Source organism: Malaya genurostris, chromosome 2 (genome assembly GCF_030247185.1).
Source record: "Malaya genurostris strain Urasoe2022 chromosome 2, Malgen_1.1, whole genome shotgun sequence".
In the NCBI taxonomy this organism is placed as follows: Eukaryota; Metazoa; Arthropoda; class Insecta; order Diptera; family Culicidae; genus Malaya; species Malaya genurostris.
This window is the reverse complement of record NC_080571.1, coordinates 216,226,967-216,246,280: the sequence shown is the minus strand read 5'-3', so window position 1 is coordinate 216,246,280 and position 19,314 is coordinate 216,226,967. Positions and strand designations below refer to the sequence as shown.

Here is a 19,314-nt window from a genome sequence, read left to right as displayed (position 1 = left end):
GTAGAATGAGGATAAGTTCAAACACAAACAGCTGACCAGACATTCGCTAAGGAGCAGTTTTCCTCCCACACCACCCACCGGTTTATGGTAGGCAAGTTGACAGTTTGAAAAGAGAATTTGTTGGCAACAAAAGCTGCATGTATTAGTAACACTTGAAGAACCTGTGTGTGTGCTTTCAAATGTTTGCGTCAATTTTTAGCGGTTCTTGCTCGGGTTGTTTCGGGATTGGCAGAGTTTCGAGCCGCAAATTTTCTAGTGTAACTTGATTTGAGAAACAAAATGTATCACATAGGCAGATTGAATAGAATCAGTAGAACGGTAGCACTAACGATAGTTGTTTAATATTTAAATTTACTTGTTGCAATTTTATGTGCGATAAAATTGATTACAATTGCAAATGCCAACTCTTAATTTTTCATATTTGGTCATGCACAGCCCTGAATCGGTTGCAAAGCGAGGAAAATCGTCGCAGTGAATCAGTTTTCCTGTAGCTCTATTGTAGGTTAGATGGATAATTTTATTGTGGTTTAGTGTAGGCAACGAGAAGAGAAAATTTTTGATGTTTTAGCTTGATTTATCAATTTCGTTTTAATGGTCGTGAAATTACAATGTTCCTAAAGTAGGTATTCCCTTACTGGTAAAAAGGTCCTATTTGAACCATTATCCGCGGGGAAAAGTCAATATTACTACAAAACTCAACGTGACAAGTGCAAGGATTGCGAAAAATGTGCTGAGGTGTGAAGAAGGCAACATGAAAAACTCAATGCTATGCCTTGAGTGGATTACATAAATTTAGTTTTTCTTGTGGTGGCAAAGCAAGAAACGGCACGGAAGAAGATAAAGTGAAACAGGAAAGCTCGAGTGGAATGTATTCTATAGTATTGTTCCTTTCTGCACTTGAAAATTGATACCTCGGCATAATTGGAAAACCCACAAAGCAATATCGAAGAAGAGATAGTCGATTCTATTATTAAATCCAAGTGGCATCCGCACACCTTCAATCCTGGAGCAGCCGGAAGCTAAACGGAAAGTATTTACAATCAATCAGCAACGTAGGAATAGCAGCACCAGTATGGATATTGCAGCATTCGCTTCCACCATGAGCCCCAAAACGGCTCCCACAGATCATGCTAGTCAACCGAATGATCTGACCAGTGGAGAAACGTCCGGTTCGTTTAACGGGGCGACTCCATCGGATGTCAGGGCTAACAAACTGAAATCATTTATGGGTAAAACACCAAGCGCCATCAAGTCCAAGTTTCTGTCCGTGCTTGGCAATAGCACGGAAATTATCAATGGCATCTCGAATAAGGTAGGTATTGCGGGAACTGCGCTGTCGAATGAAAATGTATTGTGTATGTTTACTGTTAATGTAAAGCGTACCATGGAAATCTAGCAGTGTGAAACTTGTTGTGATGTTTTGGAAACAGTTTAGTGTAATTAAAAAAGAACATTTATGAGAAATAGTTAGAAAACAGTTTTCACTTAATCACACTAAGCCATGCTAAATTTCTTTGAAATTGATTAAATAAATGTCAATGAACTGGTGGAAATTGAATTACGAATTACCGAGTAGAAATTTATTGAAACATTGATTTTTTTGCAACCAATAATATTATACTGTTATAATAACTTTCTGGATGTGTAGAGTTTACTACAAAAAGCCACTTTGCATATCTCATTTTTCCCTAAATTATCGGTAACTGTCTTTTGAAGCGGGCAAATTTAGTACTGTAATTTCCTTTGCTTTATAAGAAAAAACAATTATAAATTTTGAAAGAATAATGCCCCAAGCTAGGTAATTATTCTCTCTACCAAACATGCGTGCATTGCAGGGGCATATTTAGAGAAAAAAAACCTTCTTGCTACAACATTTTTGCTGTCCCTTACTGAAACTTTTTGCAGGTATTGAACAAAACTCAACAAGTTATGGGCCTTTATTTGCTTATTTCATACTTCGAAGAAGTAATAGCTCGGCACACAGGCCCAAGACTTCTGCTTCGATTGACTTAAAAACTTGACAAAACATTCCTGAAATATTTCAAATAATAGTTATAAAAGAAAAATATGACTTTTTGAAAATGTTAGACCCTACGGGCTCCCTTGAGTAATAAATTGTTTCTATTGATTTTATAGACCAAAAACTTCAAACGCGTTTTTCTCGAAAATAGGTTTTAAAAGTCCGTGTCCATCATTATTCAAAAACTACTGCACCAATTTTATTCAAATTTCGCACACACTTTCTACATATAATAAACCAGACCCCAAAGTTTTCCTTTTCGTTGTTTGTTACTTTGGGGAAGTTTCACAGCTACGAAAATGGCGCATTGTTTCGTGAAAAAACGTAGTTTTCACTTTGAACAACCACCAAAAATAAAAAAAAAAAATAAAAAATATATGAAACAGAAACGTTGGGGTCTAGGAAAACTTCTACTATAACTACGCTTTGATTTGATCACTTCTGATTAGTCTGCGCTGAGATACAGTGGACACCGCAAATCATGATTTTTAAGAAGCGTCCTAAAGAATACCTCTTCAGCGACTTATTTCTCAATATTTTTCCACGAAAAAATTACAAAATGCTGTTCGAATGATGCTTTTCATCATGCAAAACATTTGAGTATTATTTCAATAGTTTCACTCGAAAGTTAGACAAATTTTGAGAAAAATTCTCATGCAACTCTTTTTTGTAGGATTATATTTGTTTGAAGAAAATCTCTAAAAAAGTTTTCCCTTTTCGAAACACAAGTGTCTATGTGTCATGAAATGTCACTTAGACTCAAGCTCGTCGGCATGTTAATTCCATCTACACCGACTTATCTGCCGCTTTCGACAAGATTAACCACCAAATTTTGATTTCCAAATTTGAAAGATTCGGATTTGCTGGCTCTATCCTTGACTGGTTACACTCGTACTTGACCGGCCGTGAAATGATAGTGATGATTGGAGACTGCACGATTTCACCTTTCACCATCAGCTCTGGTGTTCCTCAGGGTAGTCATCTACGACCGTTCCTCTTCCTAATTTATCTAAATGATTTAAATTTCTCGATAGAATGCATGAGGTTATCTTTTGCGGATCATTTTAAGCTGTTCAACATTATTGAAAACATTGACGACAGCAAATTTTTGCAAATGAAATTGATCAATCTTTCAAACTGGCGTGAAGTCAACATTATTGAAAACACTGACGACAGCAAATTTTTGCAAATGAAATTGGTCAATCTTTCAAACTGGTGTGAAGTCAACAAGATGATACTAATCCCTTCAAAGTGCTCCGTTATCTCCTTCAGTCGCAAACGCTTGATTGTGAACTTCGATTATTATATCTCAAATACAGTTTTAGATCGAAGATCGTCAGTCATGGATCTAGGAGTTTTATTAGATTCCAAATTGACTTTCAATTGACAATTGTAATTGACAGCACAGGTCTGATTGACCTAGATTTGCTATCTGGTCGACGTGACGTCTGTAAGGTCATTTTTGAATCTGATTTACTACTAGCTCGTATAGACTGTTCTAATTTTCTACAATTATTACATTAGGAGTGTATCGAAATAAGTTATCCACATACATTTCTGTATGTGGTTTTTTATACGCAGATCACAGCATGTTGTGCGTTTGGCTGTCAGCTTTCGTTTGTTTACTTGTTTGTGCGGTTGAAATTCTGCGTTTTCAAAATGTCGCGTATTGAAAAGGAAGTGAAAATTAAGGTTCTGGACACATGGCTAAGTGAGAAGGGTATTATTATGCGAAAATTGGCGAAACGGTTTGGAATTCATCATGCCAGTGTTAAAACCATCATTAATAAGTTTGGGGAACACTATTCTTTGGATGAGCTACCAGGAAGAGGCAGAAAACCCGGTTCTTTCAACCCGAAACTGGACCAGAAAGTGGTATCTCTAATCATGTAGAACTAATCAATGTCAATACGCGATTTGGCCAAAAAAGGAGGAACGAATGTCGGAGTGATCCAGCGTATCAAGAGGCAAAATGACCGGAGGAACTACAAGAAGCAGAAAATCTCGAAACAAATTGTAGAACAGAAGAAGCGAGCAGCAACAAGGGCCCGGAAATTGTATTCGCGTCTTTTGCAGTGTCCGGATGCATGCGTATTGATGGACGATAAGACTTATGTTAAGGAGAACTCAACAACCCTTCCAGGTCCACGATACTTTACTGTCGTCGTTGGGGAGAATGTGAGTGATGCGGATAGATCGATTCAAGTGGAGAAATTTGGTCGAAAAGTACTGGTATGGCAAGCAATATGTTCCTGTGGTTTGAAGTCAACCATTTTTTATATTACCGGAACTATAAATGCAGAAATCTATAGATCTGAGTGTCTCCAGAAGAGATTGCTGCCTTTATATAAGAAGCATAGGACACCTTCACTGTTTTGGCTGGATTTAGCGTCGGCACCACTCTTAATTGGCTTGCGGAAAAGGGTATAAATTTCGTTGAGAAAAATTTCAATCCACTAAATAGCCCTCAGCTTCGACCCATCGAACATTACTGGGCAATCGTGAAGAGGGTCTTCAAGAAGACTGGTAAGGAAGCTGGGAACATGCAGGAACTCAACAAAATTGGGCTTAAGCGTCCAAAAAATGCGATGCAACACTTATCCGGAACTTGATGAAGAGCGTTCGATCAGAAGCTCGAAAATTCGTGAAGGAATAACTTAAATTTCATCCGGTTTTCATTATGCTCAAGTTTAACCTCGTACAATAAAGGAATTTTAATTTTTAGATTATAGAAAATATCGTTTTTTAGCATAATTTGAAAGAAAAGTTTGTGGATAGCTTATTTTTGATACACTCCTTACCTTCGTCTAGAAATAACTACGGTTATAACGAACCTTTGACTAGTATGTGCCGCATATTTAATGATTGCTCCAATGTATTTGACCTTCAACATTCTCGAAATGTTAAAAAAAAGATGTTTCTCAGTTATCTGTCTCGATAGGTTCTAGTAACTAGAATTATATATTTAGTATTAGTTTTCTCTTATCATTGTATAATAACTAATACTTAGAGTATTATTTTTAAGTTTTTATGTATTATGTATCATTTGGATCTTTGTAATCTGTTGATGCAAAAGAAGAGGAGGTTTTATGTTGGAGAGAAAGTTTTAACTAAACTAGCTCCATTGAGCTTTTTCCTGCTCCACAATAAACAAAAAACCACAGTGGAAATAAGCTCATTTTACGCACGAAAATGTGAATCAAGATTTCCGATTGTGAATCAGAACACCGAACACCGTGAACAAAACTAAAATTGCGATTATGTTTTAAATTGTGGGAACTGTTGAAATGAAGACGATTTCAAATTCTAAGTAAAACCAAAATTTATCTTATCAAAAATCATTCGTTTCAAAACTCATTATAATATCTACAATAAATATGTGATATGAAAAGACAATACAAACTATTTTTATTTACTGTGAATCAAAAAATTTGCCTATTTCTACCCCTGCAATAAACAATAGACTGTGAGGCTTGTGTCGTTACCTTACCTTTCGACATTTTACAAAATTCTGCATTGTGAGAGAAATCTTGCGGTTTTGGAGGTAACGGCCAATAAGTTATCTGTCATCTATTTACGTTGAAGAGCAATACCGAAGGATGCAGAGCTCGTTGAGAGTTAATGAGGACAGTAAACTAAAAGCCGCCTGGAATTAAAATTTTTTCTGTATTGGTAATATTTTTTTTAAAGTGTATGTTGACAGGTGACTTACAGAGCGTTCTGAAAAATGAATGATTATTATAAGCGAAGACGCGTGATACATGTAACTGTACCTATTGATCGCTTTGTACACAAGTGTCCATGAGACACTTCCGGTGCATGGGATTTTTTGTCATGATTTGTTGTGTGCCAACGAAGGACATGTGACTCTCACTCTCGTATCTAAGATGAATCCGGTCGTCTGTCAGACTTGGCCGATTTGTAAAGCATCCGAACTCGATTCGATTGAGTTTCTAGGTGTGCTTTGGAATATTCTGTATTATAAGCTTAATTTTCCGATACGATGTAGCTTTTATTCACCATCCTAGTCTAAGTATACGAAAATCGACTATTTCATTATAATTAAATGATTAGGAGATACTGACTGTTTCAATGTTTTAATGTATAATATATCGACTGAAATGAAATTGAAAAACGCGCGATTATTATTTCCTTTAGCTTCGGTACTATATTAAACCTTGTAAATAAGTGATAGAAAATGAATAAATGATAAAAACTTGCTGTGTATCTATTTCAATTGATGCGGTTCGATATGCGATATTGAGTGGCGATTTCCGCTTGACTGCGAAATAATATGTACCCGCTATCAAATTAATCCAAAATGAGATAATGTGAATGCTGTGTCTGTTGGACCGTGAAGTAAATGCAATTAAAACAAGGAGCGATTGGTTTCAAAATCAATAAAATTTGTTGTATTGTTCTAGGATGATTGTATCCATTTTCTCGCATTTCAAATTATTTCGGTACATAACATATCTTGAAACAAGTGACCTACTATCGATGAAGTGGTAGAATGAAAATGACCATCGTTATTGTCGTTATTGCTATCAGAATATGTAAGTTCGAAATCATTGCGAAATCATTCGTCAGTTAGTCGTAATAAGTAGACCGGTATCCGTGATGGTTCTAGTTACCGATACTAAATATAGTCTGACATAGGATTTAGATAGAATATTGGCTGATGATTTATATTTGATAGCATTATTATACCTCTCGTCCTGTTCCGAACCGATTTTTTATTGGATTGCTTTCGAGCTTTCACGATTTCACCATAAAATGTGACACTTTTAAACGACCACATTGTCATATGATCAGTTTTGTTAACAATGACTTCCACCGCTTCTCTGCAGGCTCGTACCCAGTATTTCGTTTCGGGAGGGGCCAGTTGACTTCACCAGTTTCGAAGGCACCAGAAAAAGCTATCAAAAACATCGAAATGGCACTCACGCCGATTTTCCAGATATTTATTGCCCTATTTCACGAACTTATATTCAAATGATAGGTGTTATTATCCTGTATGGCATTTAATTTATTCGATATCTAACTTGCAGGTCCGTCATGAGTGTTGAAAATTTTAAATCGTCATTAGAAGTAACGATTATTGCATCGAAAAAAATCTTTTCCACTTGGTTCAAAACTGTTCCAACTTCAAGGTCTTGTTAGTTGGGTCTTATACAAATTTGGCGCTACCGGTTTTCGGTTCCGAAAGTAGCGCCAAATCTATCAAAACAGATCTTACATAGATTTATTTGAGATGAAGATTCAAACGAAATTTCAATTTAATGCGAATCCGGTTTCTGGTTCCAGAAATACAAAGTTTCGAGTGCTCAAAATATCAAACAGTAATATACGTTTCTTCAATAACTTCTGGTAGAGTTGGAGAAGTAGTCTTTGAAGTCCTTCAAGAACACTGCTAGTGCTCGTAATCTAGAATGATGCTCACGTTTTAACAGACAGAACTTTTTCAACTGAAAGTTTCTTTCATTATTGAGTATTGAAATAAAATTGGTGACTGTTCCCGAGATCAGGTTAATGGAATACATTTTGATGTACGTTTATAGAGCACAACAATCCACAAGACTTGATGATGGTGCGATAGATTTTCAGTGGTGGTCCGAGATAGCTCCCTTACTCCGATTCAAGGCGAACGGAAAACATACATATAGTAACATATGGTCTAAAAGTGGTCGTGCCGCTTGGAAGCACTCGTGGCGACTTCAGTCCATGGTCGGGTAATAATGTTTTTCCTGGTGTATGATAATAGATCCAGCCAAACATGCATTCGAAGTGCGCTTGCGTTCGTCTTTTTAGTTCTCAATAAGCAGAGATACAGATACAGAGGCAGGATATCTTTATCATTTGCAGAATCTTTCCGGTCATCTAGTATAATTTTGTGTATTATTATTATTGAGATTTGTTTTGTCCTGGTTTTAAACTACATTTTAAGTAGTTTTGACACTGTTAGTTGTAGTGGAGTTTCGAAAATCACTAAACTCTTAAAACCACTATCTCACGGTGTAATATGTAGGATCATCAGCCATACTATTCATCGAATTTTTTTAGTTCCCGTTTCTGAATTGGGAGGGTCTAGGACCCCTTGCCCCCTTGTTTCAACCGAGGATCGATCCATTGGTTTCCTGTTCTATGTCGTAAAAGGCCACTAAAACAGGAGCTCGCAAGTCAAGGTGTATTTTCTTGCCGATGACTCAATGGTTGCAGGAGCGTAAAAACAATGCAGTCGTAAACGGAACATTTTTGGGCTTTGTCTTTGCGGTGTTCTCAACTCCCTGTCACAATTAGACTGACAAATTGAAGGCTAAACCAGAAAGTATGTCTATTGTTTGATATATTTTCCGCATAACCGGTCTTCATCGAGCAATGACTTCATTTTCTTCTAATTATATAAAGCTTTACCACTGTCAACTAGTTTGGTAAAGCACATAATTCGTTCCAGGGCTGCATCCAAACTTGCCAGCTACTGTTGAAGCTCAGATAGAAGCATTTTTACCAGATTAAAGTCTAAATATGTCAAAATGTCTACTGCATTTATTTTTGTTAGTGCGATTTCGGTACTTCGGTTTTGACAGACTGTTTGACTTGCTTTATGGGGTACCGAATTAACTTCTGTTCATACATATTGCGAATAGTTCTGCATTCTTCCGAAAGTGCAGAGTGGTGTTGCTTTTGTTAAATCAAATAAATTGAAAAACTTCTCCAAAGATTTCATAGTATAGATCTCACTAATTTGTCACTCGAACGTTAATGTTATATGGGACATGTCAAAAGCATCACCATCATGTGATAAACATGCTGATTGAAACCGTCTTGCGGATTGGATTCTTCAATATTATCTATATGGTTCCATAGTGTCAATATCACAATGAAATGCGAAGAAGTCTATATTTTTAACTACCTATACCAACGACGTAAAGTTGGTTATACTTGAAACCTTCTATGAAAATGCGAATTAAGTCAATCAAATATATCTAAAAAATAATTCAAAAAGTTTAAGTTTCTTGCAATTGTAATACGTATGTGTTCGTTTATTTTTATTTGACACCTTCTCGAAAGCGATGTGTAATGTCACAGTTTAGTTGAATCGCCTCAAAAAATAATCGTTTCGAGAAACTCGTTTCGGGATGCATAATGTCAACCCAGTGCCCAATGCATTGAACCGCCTACCCGGGTGACCGCCAATTTTAAAATTTATCTTGTATCTATAGAGGACGGGTATAGCGTGATGAGTAAGTCGATGTCTTTCACTCAGCCACCCTGAGTTCGATTCCCAACACCGCACATAAGGTCAGATAGTTTTTTCTGGCCCGAAGAGGCGAATGACTTTAAGGGTAAATTTCTATAATCAAAAAATAAACTTGCATCAATTTCTCATAATGATGAAATCGAGGAAGAAATCGTTTCTCCACTCAGTGGATTGAAAAAAAAAATTGATTTGACCTTGCCCCTTCGAGAAAAATGCTGTTCAGTTCAACTGCAAGCGCATTAAGATTCATTCGCATTTCATGCATGATTTATTTTTATAGTTTCACTTCTCTGATCTGAGCATTTTCATATGAGACACATCTGCAGATCTTAAATTGTCATTGTCGTTGCATCAATAAAGAATAAGAAGCAGCTTAACATTTCGGAAGCTGAGACAACTAGGCATAGCTAGTTTGAGACAATTAAGCGTGGCCGTGTCACTCCGTTTTACAGTCAGTCAGGTTGTCACAGTAAAAGCTCAAATAGCTTTCTTTAATGATGACTTTAGCTTCTCTTCTTCTTGTCTATGCTATTGTATTCAAAATTAATGCTATGCAGTGAAAATAAATTAAATTTGGCTTACACGATGCTATTGAAATAAATTTATAAAGTCAATAACAAAAGCCGTTCACAGACAATGCTGCCGCTTAACTATCTTTTAAATGGAAAATCTAACCTCTACCTGATCCACTAGATTCGAAATTCCGAATTCATGTCACGTTAAATAGGACTCATACTCTCATACTGTTCTTTCAGAAACAATATTCCGCAATACATACCATATGCATTTATGTATTCGGCTCGCTCATGTAGATTAGGTACGCGTAAATATGCGGTAGATGGAAAATCTTGTGGTAGCTTCCGGCCAATATGTTGGCTGCGGCGTGCGCTCGTATGAGGATAACATATTCAATTCACATTGATCATATAGTTTAGCGAATATAGTTGCTAAAATTAGTCTGTTAAATGTCAGCACTGTACGTGTTTTTCTAAAATCAAACTGATTTTCAGTTTGATTGTCACTTGAAAATTTTACAAATTAGTAGATAACATAAATGCCATTTATTATAACATCCATCAATTTGCGAATATTATAGATTGACGCGGCACTTAGTCTGTCGTCCTCTGAGGACACCGAGACGACAGAGAACCGAAATCAGGCAAAGGTAGACACAATGCTGCGGCAAAAGTACGAGGCATCGCACTGGAAGCACCCAGGTGTGTATGAATTGAATATCGAACTTTTTTTTTGTCATTACCGATGCCGGTGCTTCATGGAGGATAAATTTCATCATCATGTCACTTTGTCTGTTTTTCAGCAGATGATCATGCTGTGAGTCATGAGGTCGACTTCGAGCTTCGCCGGGCCAAAGAGCGAAGGGCGCATGAGGAGGTGCTTTCGGGGCGATACAGAAATCCTGCATTTAGTCATCGTAAGCGAATTTCTAAACAATGCAATTCCAAGCGGAATGAAATTTAAACTTCCTGCTTTCTTTCGCAGCCTTTTCTAATGGAGTAAGTAGTGTTCAGCCGTTTCCAGTCGTTGATCGACAGCCAGCAAACAGTATTAGCACTGAGTTTAGCCATAGTAACTATAGCAATAATTCCTGTTCCATTGAATCGAAATCGCCTCAACCGACTTCTGATGGAGAAAGTGACCTTGCAGTTGAAGTGGCCTCACAATCCGTGCCAGTAGTGGAAGCCGTTCCGTCCGGCAAAGACCACGTTAGAGAAAATAAAATTGGTTAGTATGTGTGTGTGTTCGGAGTCAATACGAATATTTTCACCATTCCTTTTAGGTATTCCCAGCAGTGCCTCAACTAGTGACAATGAGTCCTGCGTGCTTAGTGCCACACTAGAATCTTCTGAGCTGAAAATGTGGATTCGTTCGGAATCGGAAAACTCGGTACCATCCTGGGCGTCATCGATCAGTTTGGACAGCCAATCGGAGGAAGCGATACTGGATTTCATGAAGCGTTTTGTAAAGATACTCTTCCGCGAGAGTGGCTCAATCACCTTGGAGTTGAAGTCGGATTTCGGGCAGTATGCGCGGGTAAGTAAATGACGAATTTCACCCAGGAATTACGCATAGGTTTTTGACTCTTCGTTCATGGAAAAAATCTTTTTAATTTTCTTATGGTCGAATTAAGAAAATTTCGTACTACTACTAACCACACCGGTCGGAGTCATTAACGATTGACCTTGGTCGCGGAGTCACCACTACCTTTTGTTTGTTAGTTTTGCTTATTTCACTGTACGACAGTTATCGGTATTCTGTTAAGCCTGTCTCGGAACAGACGTCATAGCAAAATGGATTTATAACTAAGATTACAATAGTTGTGTTTGATTCGCAAGTAGCAATTGAAATTTTTGGAGACTTTAAGATGTTGTACAATTGTTGCAGAATTATTATTTATATTGGATATGTTAAGAAGGATTTTTCAATCATTTTAAAATAGATTATGCAACTTATCACTAAACTGTTTTTCAAAAATTTTACATCATAAGGTTAAATTGAAGTAATTACAACAATCGTGCAGCTTATGAAAAATCTTGTTGTCTTTTAGTTTCAGTTTATGGCATGTTCAGGAGTGTTCTAGTTCTAGATGCATAATTTATGTCAGTTTTAAAATTTCAATCCGGAAATTATAACAAAAGAAGCTGACAGCCCCAGCAGTGTTTTACTCGTGTTTCAAATATAGAAAAAATAGAACGGCAACGTATTCCAGTTTTTAATTCGACAGTAGAACTGTTCGAATGGAGAAAACTAGAACGACTGGCTGGAGATACGTTTGTTTCAGTTTTAGTTCTATTATAGATCGCACATATAAAACTTCCAGTTGCTGAATTTGCTGTAAGTGTTTCTCTTAATTGTTATTAAGTTATCGATTAATATTCGATGTATATATACTGAAAAGTTTTCTCTTGTGAAATATATAAGTGGAATTATGCTCTCCACAAGACAAAAAAAAAGATTAGCCTGGCTCAGAATCTTGCTGTAAAGAGTTATTTTCTTCTAAGTCAGTAAAATTTCGGACCCTTTGTCAGTTTTGAGGATAGTGTGTGTGGCTTTCTTTATATGTTTAAGAAAAAATGATATGAAATTAAAATCTAGAAAATCTAAACAAATGATACTCAACTAGGTTCATTAGGTTTGGAAAACTGTTGCATAATGCCACCTCAGGTCCCGTGGTCATCGAGAACAACTGGTCAAATGAGCGTTTAGTAGTTGGATAATTTAGTGCAGTGGGGTATTTTTCTCCTTCGAAGAATTTTTCTGAATCCAAGGTGCGCATAATTCTCTATTACAATACGGCTCTGTATTTCTCTGCCGTTCGGCAGTCACCAGTGAGGCCAACTAAACCAAACTTGTTAGTCCTATCAGTTACATGCCTACCCTTCTGAAATCAGAAACAGATACGAAAAAAATGTTTAAGAAATATTATAGGGCTGTTGATCCTGTAGACTACACCGTGAGATAGAGGTTTTGAGAGTTACGTGATGGTCAAAACTCCACTGCCGATAAAGCACCCAGCGGCAGACCCTACAAAGCAGAACAGAGTCAAAACCACATAAAATGGAGGATGAAACCGGGGTAATATAAAGTACAATAATAATAATAATACATAAAATATTAGTTTAGTTTTTGAAGCTATATACGTTACGAAGTTCTGTGAGGCGTATCTGAGTCAACGTCCGAGTAGAGGTACTATGACACTTTTTTTGTTCCGATTATAGAGGTCATTCGCTTCTTCGGGCTAGAAAAACTTTTTGACCCTATGTGCGGGGTTGAGAATCGAACCCAGGCGGGTTGCGTAGAAGGCATCGACTGGCCCATCCCGCTATACCCCTCCCCAATATGGAAAAATGTTCAATTTAACGAAACGTGAGTTGTTTTGAGGAAATTATGAATGTTTTTGCAGATTATAGACGTTACGAGGCGTTAGATGCGTTACATTTTAGTAAGTTAGACGCGTTACAAAGCTTTATTTTTTATAAGTTAAAGACGGTACAAAGCGTTACACGCGTTTCTTCTTAGTAAGTTATAGGTGTTACGAAGCGTTACATGCATTCCTTTTTTGTGAAATATGACGTTATGAATCGTTACAAGCGTTTCTCGTTTGTAAATTACAAGCGGTACATGCGCTACTTTTTGTGAGCTGTCAGAGTCAAAACCACATAAAATGGAGGATGAAATCGGGGTAAAATAAATGACAATAATAATAATAATAATATAATAATAATAATAATAATAATAACAATAATTATCATAATAATAATAATAATAATAATAATAATAATAATAATAATAATAATAATAATAATAACGATCGAAAAGAGGAAGTGTGCCAGTATGTCTTAGTTAAGTAAGATTCTGCAGATGAGAAAGATATCCTGCCGCTGGATCCCGCACATACTTATTTAGGGTTAGAAATATGAACGCAAGCGCACTTGGAGCACATGTTTGGCTGAATCCATTATTAGACAATAGACTGAAGTTAGCACGAGTGTTTCGAAGCGGCACGAGTGCTTCGAAGGGCGTCTCAATTGGACGGAACGTTCACAATGTCGGTATTCTAGGAATGTAAATTATCAAAAGATTTTATAAAAAAACTCAGTAACTGAAAAAATCACTTCCGATATTTTCATTCATGAAACAAGCATACACAACATTCTGAATCTCGAAGTTCACAAGTGATTTTTTGTGTCAGCGAAACTTGATGACGAATTTTCACCAAAACAAATATCGCTAGACAGATCATCGAAAGGGAGAAGAGTCTTCGGTGATACTTCGATGCTAAATTTTAACTACGCTTCAGTTTGACATCGAAGGGACTCGTGCAAGATGTAATTATTATATTTTCATCAATAAACAAATCTCTACTGAATGAATTCTTAACTGAACCACAACTGCTATATTTTTGATGGGCGTAGGGTGGTTAATATGAACAAACATATTTTTGCCACATTTCAAATAGTGATTAAAGCGAAAGGCTATTTAATTCCAGCTGGCTGATTACACTGCGTGTACTATTTAGATTAAACCCAATAAAACGCTATTTAGCATGAATTGGATTCATAAAAGTAACAGGATGGCATTTCACTAGAGTGATACACCAGGGCGTAGGTTTCAATTATACACTGCGGATACATTTGCTCTGCCTTCACACAAAGAGGAAAGCGCACTTCTTATCAGTGTCCAGACAGACAGACTTTGAGTGCGTGCTTGTGTTGAAAGAAGCTGGTGCGAGGGAATAACATTCTTTTCGCACGAATCGCTCTCACGCGCTCTCGCCTAAATACACCCAAGTGTTCACTGGCGTGTGATGGTGAGCGAACACTTCTGTGAACTTCAATTAATAGAGAGTGGATCTGGCCTTGCTATGAAAAATTTGCAATGAAAACCGAAAATTTAACGATAAATTGTTTAATTTTGCTGATTTTGTGTGCCCACGCTTCTTCTACGCAAACCATACACAAGAGTGCTCACCGGCGTGTACACCTCTGTGAAAGTATCTGCATCCACCTCAGAGAATTTATTAGCTAATGCTCTAGCACTTTCGTGCGATTCAGTGAAGGAGGTAAAAGGAAATAAACAAACGCACTCATGATGCGTGCACACTTTATACAACAGTGGTGTATATATGTGAAAGAGAAGAGCTCTCGTTGAAGTTGTCAGTGCGAGGGGAGAAATTTTTCTTGCTCTTCGTCACACAGAGGAGATGGACATCTCTGGAGGAGCGCAGCATTGTCAGCAACTACCGAACACACAGTAGAAGCAGTGTTTGGATGGCGCGTTTGAAATGGGATAGCGGTAGTCTGCGCTTTTGTTATTTCTACGTACGTTATTTAAGCTAAATGCAATGGCATGGCTAGTGTTTTTTTAATCAGCTGCATAAAATGCGTTGTGATTGTTTTTATTAATGTTTTGCTTTGTTAAAAAATCAGTACTGAACTTCTCTGCAATTAGTTTTCTGATCGATGATTTTTGTGTCTAAATATCATTTGTGAAAAAGTTTAGTCGCGATTTTCTAAATTTAGATTTTTTTCCGACACTGGATGTGCTACATAAATATTTGACAGTAAACGTAAAGAAATGTAATACAAAAACCTTCTCTTGGGAACAGTCACAAATTTTATTTCAATACTTCATAATGGCAGTTCCAGTGGAAAAGTTTAAAGTGTCCGCTGAAAACGCCGGCGAAAGGCACACTGAGGATTAGGTACATTAGTAATCCTCACTAACATAATTTTTTTATCTAAGGGCGCCTCTCGAAACGAAATCCTGGGTACGGGCCTGATCGTTGCTATTTATCAATATCCGTGATAGAAGGCGTTGTATTATTTTTCTAGATCTTCTTCTTCTAATGTACGTATTTTGTTTCCAAAGCATTTATAGTCAGTATGTGTATCCATTATAATCTCATAGTTACGTGTCACAATATCAACGTCACCATTGAAGTTGAATAGCGGAAGAAACTTTCGGGAGATCCCTCTTCGAATCACGCCTTTCAAAGAAATATTGAACAAGTTACTCAATAGATCAAGAGGCGCGCATAATCTGCGATAGCTGTTATCGATCGATTGTGTCGTGTGTTGTTTTGAAGACAATAAGTAGTTGATGCGTACTTACCTTATCTTACCTATCAACCTAGTCCTGAGGTGTTTTTTGCTGTATACAGCAAACGTCTCCATGTATCTCGGTCCATGGCCGCTCTTCGCCAGCCATTTTAGGCACGGAGACTTTGTAGATCGCCCTCCACTTCATCAATTCTCCATGTTCGCAGCGTTCCTTTTCTTCTTGTCCCAGATTCAAGAACAATTTTCACTGAACTATCGTCCGCATCCTAATGACATTCTCAGCCTATCGCAGCCGTCCGATTTTAGCTGTCCGTGGTTCTCCTAGCAACTGTTGCAATTTATGGTTTATACACCGTCTCCACGTTTCGTCTTCCATCTGCACTCCGCCATAGATGGTCAGCAGCACTATCCTTTCGAAAACACTAAGTGCGTGTTGGTACTCTGCCAACATAGTCCAAGTCTTGTGGCCATAGGGAACAACCGGTCTAATGTGCGTTTTACAGATGATAAATTTCGTGCGGTGGCATACATATTACTCGACTGAAGAATTTTTGTGAGTCCAAAGTACGCACGATTTCCTGCTAAAATATGCCTCTGAATTTCTCAGCTGGTATCATTATCGGCGGTCATTAGCTAGCCCAAATACACGAACTCGTCAACCACCTCGATATTGACACCTATCAATATGGAGTTTCTTCACTAGAGCCTCTTCCTCTCATGTATTTCGTTTTCGACACATTTATAGTTAATCCTATACGTCTAGCTTTAATTCTGATGTATGTTTCCATCATCTTCTCAAAGTTACGTGTCAAAATGAAAACGTCGTCAGCGAAGCCTGTACGGACTTTCGGAAGATCGTACCACTCGTATTGATCCGCGCTCTTCGATTCACACATTTCAAAGCAATAGAGTCCATCACCTTGCCTTCCCGAAATTCGAAGGGATTCGAGAGCATCCCGGATACTCGGTGATGCGTTGGTACGATGTATCCACGAAGTACCTGTCTTATCGCGAATATGTAATCCTTAGTGGCACCGTAGCCAGTGAATCTCACTTGATACGGCCTTCTTAGCTATAGCTACTGGTGATAGACGACTTTAAAGGAATTAGAAGAAGCCCTTGTAGGCGATGTTGCATGCTGATGGAATAGTTGATACTGTGATACGAATTATTGGTTAGAGGCCATACCGGGATTAATTCTATCAATTGCATGACGGGTTCAAAACTTTGGGTTTTCAAGTTGAAGTGTCAGTAGTTAGCCATTATCACCGTGCAATGTATGTAACATTGTTGGGTACTACGCTTTGTTTTTTTACAAAATTGATGATTACTAATGTCTCGGAATAAGTCTGGCCTGGCGATATTGGGTCTTTCCTTCAACTGTTGAGTTTATATTCCGATTATGGTGAAATAAAATGGCATCGATCATTAACATTAACATATATTTTACTTTGCAGATGGAGACTGGTCGTTTGTGGTTTTCCCGCTTAGTCAACGCACAACGTGCAAAATCCAAGCGAGTGGACGAATCGACGTTTTATTCACTTGTCCAGTATTTTGCTATAGTTTTGTTCGAGTGTGCCGAAAGCGAGGATTTCTCTCCGGCTAAGACCCTTATGAATATGTGCTTTACTTTCTATCATGACAGTAAGATCAAGAACCGTTTAGCGAGAAGCTATCTGTAGACTGATTTGTTTATCGATTTTAGTTGACGTTCCTGGCTGTGAACCGTACCGAGAATATCTGTACACTTATTTGAGAGATCAACCAATTTGGCATTCGCTTCGTTTTTGGAATGCCGCATTTTTCGATGCTCTACAAACCGAACGGAAGCACCGACCCGTGCTACCGACAAAGTCGACAAATCAGCAAGGAAAATCAGATGATGCGAACAATGGACATGTACTTGCAGTTCCAGAAAACGAACGATCCTCTTCGACTAGTGCCTGCGATCGAACTGACCCTTTCGAACTGCAAGAAGATAAACAGTACCATCAGAATTTAAGCTTTGGACAGTTGGGGTAAGCCGAATAGTGTATTTTATAAGTAGCTTGAATTCGATGAAATGTTCTTATTTTGTTTCAGGAGCTTCACGTGCAACATGCACGCATTTGGTCTTGGCCGAGATTTGTGCTACGAATTTCTTCACAAGCAGAGTGTGATTGCAAATTTGAATGCTGGTATGTGTAATATTTTAGTTTTCAATCAGCTATCTGTACTGTTATCAAATTTCAGAGCAACAAAAGCTTCTTAAGGATAACGTTGATCGAATGTATCGTGAGACCGATCCATGGCGTGAGAACTAACTTATGACCAGTAACTAACAAACATTTTTGCGCGATACCTTATGTGAAATCTAAACTACTACTTCAAGTACTGGTCGTTCACAGGATTACAGTTTTATGTTTCTCTAGATTGCAACAAATTGTAGCGTAGGTTTATGCTCTGAATAGTTCCAGAATCATGCATTAACATGTAAGAGGGAAAGGGTTAACAGATATTTGTGATATATTTTTGTGATCATTAGCAAAGAAATGTCTCTTGATAATAACACTGAGTTGTTTTATGTAACAGAAAAGCAAAACTAACAAAGATAGAATCGGGTTTCTTAGTAACAGTTATGGCCACAATTGTCGATAGATTTAGAGGAAATGATGAAGTGTAAAACGATAAGTATTTTCTACACATTCCAATTTAGATATTAGAACGTAAGATCATACAAATCTGATGCAATATCGAATCATTCTTAGAGTGGGTTAATCGGTGGTTTTGAAATGATAAACTAAATGAGATTGGTATGAAGTGACAATAAAGCATTTGTATGGTTCGTAAGGTTAGCTTTAAACAAATCCGAACCAGCAGGTACTGCTAGGATCAGATGTCCCAAAATGTTTTACCGCTTTTTGAACATTAGCTAGAGTTTTGATACGTAGAACAGGCCCTAATGGACTGCGGCAAGATGAAAGTATGAGGACAGCGGTAAGACGCGTTAGTAGATAAGTGGATCATGATGGGTGATACTAGTTTAAACTGTAACGGAAACATCACCAGAAGAAAATTATTACATTTTTACCATTTGTTATCATCCAGATTGAGATTCTGAGATAATTCAGAGAAATAAAAATTGGAACTTGACCAAATAATTAACAATCTGGCCTATCATTTCTTTGTGTTTTTAGCAAATGTGTTTTTTTTCAATTCACAATCAGCGTCCAATTGCATTTACGGAAAAGTTGGATGTAGAGTTTTAGAGTGTTAATCAGCAATTTTATTCGATTCACAGTATTATAGAAGTTGAGAAATATGATATTTGGATTCATTAATTCTCATGCTGAATAACGACGTATTGATTATTCGATCGAATTCTAGCTACCTTCGATTTTGCTAGTGTTTTTTTCCGCATAAAAATAAAATAAGATCGAGCAAGCAATACGCCGGAATTGAGAATAAGA

At 37.4% G+C, this 19,314-nt stretch overlaps 1 protein-coding gene across 2 annotated transcripts; it reads left to right on the top strand.

Moving 5' to 3' along the window:
- Positions 1–473: 473 nt before the first annotated feature.
- On the top strand, positions 474–19,012 carry LOC131427534 (uncharacterized protein KIAA0513). 2 transcript variants are annotated; one of them, XM_058590805.1, is made up of 9 exons: positions 474–1,312; positions 10,378–10,498; positions 10,603–10,713; positions 10,782–11,024; positions 11,080–11,333; positions 17,320–17,509; positions 17,571–17,883; positions 17,948–18,042; positions 18,098–19,012. In XM_058590805.1, exons 1-9 carry the CDS (start codon positions 1,073–1,075, stop codon positions 18,166–18,168), a joined length of 1,638 nt encoding a protein of 545 aa, XP_058446788.1. In that variant the 5' UTR covers positions 474–1,072; the 3' UTR covers positions 18,169–19,012. The 2 variants fall into 2 exon arrangements, with proteins under 2 accessions (XP_058446788.1, XP_058446787.1); XM_058590804.1 differs by having other exon boundaries at positions 10,600–10,713.
- Positions 19,013–19,314: the final 302 nt, after the last annotated feature.